General features: G+C 52.2%; 1 protein-coding gene across 5 annotated transcripts in view; it reads left to right on the plus strand.

The window, feature by feature from the left end:
- The window catches only part of ARHGAP6 (Rho GTPase activating protein 6), a 408409-nt gene extending 405824 nt beyond the window's left edge, over positions 1-2585 (plus strand). For 4 of the 5 annotated variants that reach the window (XM_054695857.1, XM_054695856.1, XM_037512718.2 and 1 more), the window contains exon 13: positions 509-2583. In XM_054695857.1, coding sequence (XP_054551832.1) covers positions 509-1209 — 701 coding nt within the window. In that variant the 3' untranslated portion in view covers positions 1210-2583. Of the gene's footprint in view, positions 1-508 lie in introns of all 5 variants that reach the window. The other variant, XM_054695855.1, reaches the window with a different exon arrangement.
- The last annotated feature ends 4055 nt before the right edge of the window (positions 2586-6640 follow it).

A 6640-nucleotide genomic window follows, 5' to 3' on the forward strand; every position in this document is an offset into this window, starting at 1 on the left:
TCCCCAGCCAGGGAGCAACCCACAAGGCGCAGCAGACCTCTCCTGACTCACCCGCTGCTCCCCTCAGCAGTGGATTTCAATCAATCTGCCTGTTCTGTTCCCCACTCTGTCTCTGGTGAATCCTCTCACCATCCAAACCTCTGGCCTGTACCCCAGTTCTTGTATGCATAAATAAATAAATCTTTTTAAAAAAAATCAGACCTCATCATGTCCTGTGAGATGCACGAGTCCCTCTCCCCCAGGACAGGCTGTCCCGCCATTTCTGCTCCATTTCCTTCTTCTCAATGCTGCTCTGTCTCCGGGCAAAGGCTCGTATGCCTCTGCCCCCCGCCCCAACACCATCTTGTCTCCCCTGACTACATTTTCAGCAGTGAGAGGACAGGGCAGACCCATGGAGAGCAGCCGTCTGCAGCCAGGAAGTCCAGTGCTTTTCAGTGGCGGAAGTCAGCCATGGGTGGGGTTGCCCGCCCGGCCTTCTGCAAACGAGCTCCATTTCTTGCCCTTCCAGGTTCCTATGGAGACATCTTTGAAAGCAGCTCCCTCCGACCGGGGCCGTGCTCCCTTTCTCAAGGGAACCTGTCCCCAAACTGGCCTCGGTGGCAGGCGAGCCCCACAGAACTGGACAGTGGGAGGCAGAGCGTTGGCAGGACTCAGACCACGGCCACCAGGGCCCCGTGCCCTGCCCACCCGGCCGTGTCTCGCGTCTGCAGCACGCCTCCCCTCCAGGGCGGCCGCCGGAGAACAGAGTGGGGCCAGCTCAGGGCCGAGCAGTACTTGACTCTGAGTAGTGCTGAGGACCTCACCGAGGAGGGTGAGCTGGCTGGGGCCTGGCTGCCCGGTCCCACTCGGCCTGGGCCCCAGGGACCTCGGGAGAGGGCCAGGCCTGACAAGAGGCCTCCTCCGCCTTACCCTGGGCCGGGGAAGCCAGCTTCAGCCTCATCCCACCTGCCCACAGAGCCCCCCTGGTGGAGGCCTCAGGGGCCAGAAGAAGGCTCTGGAACAGCTTTGCAGGAGGGAAGCCAGGCGGCCCAGCCAGAGCAGCCAGCGGGCCCACACAAAGGGAGCAGTGCCTACTCCGGTCCCACCAGTGAGGCCAACAGTAAGACCTTGGGAGACCCCAACTGGCTCGACTGGCAGAGAGAGCGGTGGCAGATCTGGGAGCTGTTATCCGCCGACAACCCCGATGCCCTCCCAGAAACGCTGGTATGAGCTCTCCACTCCGGCCCTCACCTCCCAAGCAGCCTTCTTCCACTCGGTAGGGAAAAAGTTGGGGTTGGACCATTGGACACTTCTTTTTTTTTTTTTTTTCCTTTTACACTTTGAAAAACAACTCGAGAGGAATTCAGTTCACTTAAAACATATAGAGCACCCGTCCCCTCGCCGTATACATTAAGGTTCTGTTGCATAGCCAGCCTTAGGGATCAAAGAAGCAGCCCGACGGCAGTGTCCAGTGTAAAGCCTCCTCACATTGACTCTGTATAAGATAAAACTCTTGCTTTGGTATCGCTTCACTGTATTTATGTGTCTCCAGTTTTGACTCTTGTATATTCTGTAACAGATTATGTATGATAATCGTATATGATATATTCACCGAAAACAGAAGGAACAATTTAAAAAAAATCACTTATACTAAGCAACGAGATTCTATAGAATGTCCTAGAATATGCACAAGCGGGTTTCTGTGCTTTTGCCGTAGCTTTGTCACGGGGGACAGCCCTTCCTTCAATGCTTAAGAAAAACACTAACAAAACAAAATAAAACAGAATATGTGAAGCCATATTTTTATATAGTAGTGAGATACAGAAAAAAAATAGTCACGGAATGCTTTTTCATAATGAATATGTTTTGTTGTAAGAGGAATATTACATTTGATACATTATGGAATATATTTTTAGAATCTGCTTAGAAAGGATTCAGTTCATTCAACGAGAGAAAGGCCATGCCTGACAAAGAAAGAATAATTAAGAAGTTGTCTTTCCCATTTAGGCCCAACTCAATTTTATGTAGACCATATATAATATATATTTATAACATATAATTTTATGTATTTTTCAAAACTACAAACTGGAACCCAGCTAGAACGTGTTAAAGAATCTAAATAGAGTATTTAAATTACAGAACATGATTTTTCCCTCTTGCCCCATAATCAGTATTAACCAAATTATTTGCCATGATTTGTTAAGTAGATCGCATGTGGGAAAAAGCTACAGCTTTGTATTTACAATGTGCCAAAGGCTGAGGAAGTGATTTCATCGGCAATCTTCTGTGTGTTTCATCGTAATCTTCTCCTACCTACTCCTCTACCAGGTTTGAAGTTTTTCAACCGCGAAACCATTTTTGACTGGCAGGTGGCGATTCGCTTCAGTATTTTCGGAGTTTTGTTGTTTTTTTGTTTGTTTCACTTCATAAGGGAATGTGTATTATAGAAAAAAAAGAATTTTTTTTTTTTTTATAAAACATGCTACTCTTAATTTCCATGTGGGTGATGACATTCTCAGTGGTGTTTCTTAAAGCTCTGTCTTGTGCCATGATGAATAAAAAGTTAAGCAAAGATTTTGTTCCCTGGCATTGAATCTAATGAATGAACTCGCACCCCATTCCAGACTCTTCGATATTCCTAGGTCCCGGGGTTATAAATCATGGCAACTCCACACAGGCACAGCTATGGCTTGGGGACATCAACCAGTGACATGGATGCATCAGACATTTATAATAACTTTGTCGCAAGTGAAGCCTGATTAACTAAATTGGGGGTGATTTACTGCACGACCGGAACCGAGGTGTCCTCCCCGGCCGGCACACTTCCTGCGTTCCAGCTGCTCTGTGGGCTGAGGCCTCGTGTTCTTCAGGGAGACAGAGCAAAGTCTAGACATGGTAGCCAGTGCTTCTTACTGGGGAGCGCTTGGGGCCTCTTTGGCTTCGGGTCCGGCACCCCTGCCACTGACACCCTGGCTCTTCCTGGCCACCCATGCGCAGCCAAGAGTCTGCAAACCAGACCGGAGCAAAGAGCACTTGCTTGTGGGTCGCGGGCTGCCCTGCCGCCTGCTCTCGTTCTGCCCCTGCTCACCCTGTGCTGTCTTGGTTTTGAATCAAACCACACCCCGGCCATTCTCTCCATCCTTTCTGGACTGCACCGTCTGAAATAGGGGACCCCCCCACTTCCTGCCAAATTCTTTCCTCCAGTCCTGTTTCCCAAATCTTCCAGATCAAATGGCCCTGAGGTTGATGTTTGTGCCACAGGCTACAAAAGTGGTGTCCGCCTGTCCCTGGTCAGACCTAGAGTAGTTAGTCCAGCAAATAGGGCTTGGAATAGTTCAGCCCCTGTGACCTGTACTGTGAGAACAGCAACTGAGACTGCCAACGGCGCTGCGGACGCCGCAGGATCCCAGCGGTTGGCACAAGGTAGGTAATCAGTGAATGGTGCAATAAAGGAATAGATGAATCCATCCCTCTAGCCATACCCACCTGCCCACCCACTCATCTACTTTGGCGAGACAGTGGTTTGTGAGAAGGCTACAGTACCGTGATCGAAGTAGATCTGCCATATACCCTTTGCCTTGGTCTGCACTACCTGGCTCACGGCTCTCAGAAGCCTCAGAATTTCCCAAGTGTTGAGGGTGTTCAAAGTGCCTCCTGCTGAGTTGATGAAGGCAACTTCTGGAAAACACCTGAGGGTGGGGCTGGTTGCCAGTTGATTAGAGGGCGGGAACGTGCTGCCCCCAGCCCTCCAAGGGGAGAGGGGCTGGAGGGTAATTCACGCACCCCTGCCGGTGACTTCATGGATCACAGCCGGGCAAGGAGGCCTCCGATCCCAAGAGGCGGGGCCTCGGCGAGCTTCTGGTGGCGAGGGAGGAATTTCCGCAGAGTGGCCTGCTCGGAGGGCGCAGGGGCTCGGCACCCTGGCCCACATGGTGCCCCCACATCTCTCCATGAGCCTGTTGCTGATTAATCTCCTTGGCAATAAATCGGCGATCTAGTGAGTAAACTGATTTCCTGCCTTCGGTGAGCTGCTCCAGCCAATGAACTGAACCCGGGGTTGCCCCTCGAGTCTGAAGTAGGGGGCTGTCTTGGGAGACTGAGCCCTTAACCCATGGACTCTGACCTGGCCTCTGGGGAGAGGCAAGAAGCCAGCTGAGCCTAGTTCCTGGGCGCCTGCTGGAGTCAGAACTGCTGGATGCGGGGCGGGGCGGGGGTGGGGGGGCGCCACGCTTGAGTTGGAATCGGGCTGCAGGACGCCAAGTCCTCTCCCTCCTTTGCATGTTTCTATTTCTGGATCACGCGTTTACTCTACTTCCTTCCAAGTCAGCATGACTCAGGCCGTCCCCCCTTCAACGAGTCTGGTTCCCTCGCCCGGTTCCAAGATTAAGATGTGAGGACGGTGCCTCCCGCTGCCCACTAGAGGGCGCACAGCTGCTCCTTGTTACCACGCAATGAGCCGCCCCCCCTGTGCTCACAGGGTGTAGGGGAGGGGGAAACCTTTCCCCTCTGACGTCCTGTGAATTAAGCTGGCCAAACCGCTTTCGAGGAGAAAGGGGTTTATTTCCTGTGCATGAGAGAAGCCAAGAGAAGAAACTGCTGGCTCCTTAAACGTTCCAGGTTAAAGGTGTCTCTATCTAACGTAGTCTGGAAAGGGGCGAGAGGAAATGGCTTCTACCAGGAAAACAATAGGTTCACTGGAGAAAGATACATTTGTTTCAGAAGACAGATGGGACCCCAGGTTACATCCTTGGCAGAAAGTGCTGTCGCTGTCCCTTTAAAACGGGAGCAGAGGACACAAGGAAGTAATGTGGCACCACTGGTACGTGGCACCACTGGTGCGGAGGGCCTGGCATTTTACTGCAGGCCGGGCCGCTTCAGCTCCAGGCAGAACAGATGGTTCCTGTTGCAAGGGGAGAGGGGACAGCACTCCACTACCCTAGGCCTAAGAAATCACGTGATCTTGAAAATGTAATCTTGTCGCAATCCCTGGGCTTGGAAATAATTGTGGGTGTCCTTTTATTCGCAGTGACATTTCCTGGTCACATCCCTTTTGACTTCTGGATCCATCTTAAGTGTTCATGGGGTGGGATCCTGAGGACACAGCGGACTGTTTTGCATTAGCAGGCGAGAGCCTAACTATCCTCTTTGCTTTTGTCAAGTGGGATGCGCATATTCAGTAAATGTCCTTGCCCCACCATATTTCTGTTTTATAAAGGTCCAAGACCGCGACCTGACTTCTTTCTGTAGTGGTTTTTTTTTTTTTAAGATTTATTTATACACGCACTGAGTACAGTCAGAAGCGCGGGAGGGTGAGAGAATTCACCAGAGCCAGAGCGGGGAGCAGAGCAGGCAGAGGGACCGAGGTACACTGCTGAGGGGAGCGGGGGGGGGGGGGGGCGGTCTGCGCACCATGTGGGGTCCTCCTCCGGTGGCCGGGGAGCAGCCGGGAATCGAACCGGCGCAGCGGAGGCTGCGGGCAGCTTCACGACCCAGCGCTCAACCGCTGCACCACCGGGGAGGCCCCTGTAGTGGTTGTAAATAACAGGTACTTGTTTGGAGCAAGCAGCCAGGCACCTGCTGCCCCTTGCTGCTGGGGGGAGCGGCGGGCGGCGGGGGGGGGGGGGGTCTGCGCACCATGTGGGGCCCTCCTCCGGTGGCCGGGGAGCAGCCGGGAATCGAACCGGCGCAGCGGAGGCTGCGGGCAGCTTCACGACCCAGCGCTCAACCGCTGCGCCACCGGGGAGGCCCCGGTAGTGGTTTTAAATAACAGGCACTTGTTTAGAGCAAGCAGCCAGGCACCTGCTACCCCTTATAATTAACTGAATGGGGAGGAGACTGCTTGTCCCCTACAGCCTTCTTGAGGAAGGGGCAGAGGAGACTGTATTGTCTCAGTACTTTTGTCCCTTTCCTTGCTTTGACTGTCCCTGTCCTTGCTGATGACGTGAGGCTGACAAGCCATGACCGTGAGTTCTATGTGCTTCAGTCACCATCTTGCACCCTCAATATAACTAGTAAGTCAGTGCTATGGTCTGAATGTTTGTGGTCTCCCTCCCCTCCCAGTTCATGTAGAAATCTAACTCCCAAAGTGATTGTAGTAAGCAGCGGTGATTAAGCCATGGGGGTGGAGGCCTCACGAATGGGACTAGTGTCCTTACGAAAGAGTCCAGCGTCCTCCCCAGTCTGTCGCAGGAGGAAGATGGCATCTATAAAGCAGGTGGAGTCTTACTAGACACTGAATCTTGTACTTCTTGCCGCTGGCGGGGGAAGCAGATGCCTTCAGCTCACACAGGTAAGGAAGGGCTGAGCGGGCCCCCAGGGCGGCTGTCTGCCTTCTCAAGCGCCATGCCCAGCCTCGAGCCTGTCCACCGTGGGTCTGAGTTCCTGTGGCGGGGCCTGAACCTTTGACACATGTCTGTCAGGGCATGAGGCACAGAGTGGACATGAACATTTACTGAATGCAGGTCCCTAGGAAACCACTGGAAATATTACACTTTAATATGCAATCCCAGTTCGAATCCCCGACTTGTCTGCTAATACTTAGCCTAACCTACAGTGGTTTGTTCTGATTCTGAGGTACTATGGTGCTATTTCCATAATTAAAAGACTTAATTTGAAATTAAGACAATATCCACAATGAATTTGAAGTCATAAGATGAAATCT

This window comes from Talpa occidentalis, unplaced genomic scaffold (assembly GCF_014898055.3).
Source record: "Talpa occidentalis isolate TD23 unplaced genomic scaffold, MPIMG_talOcc4v2.1 talOcc4.15, whole genome shotgun sequence".
Taxonomy (NCBI): Eukaryota; Metazoa; Chordata; class Mammalia; order Eulipotyphla; family Talpidae; genus Talpa; species Talpa occidentalis.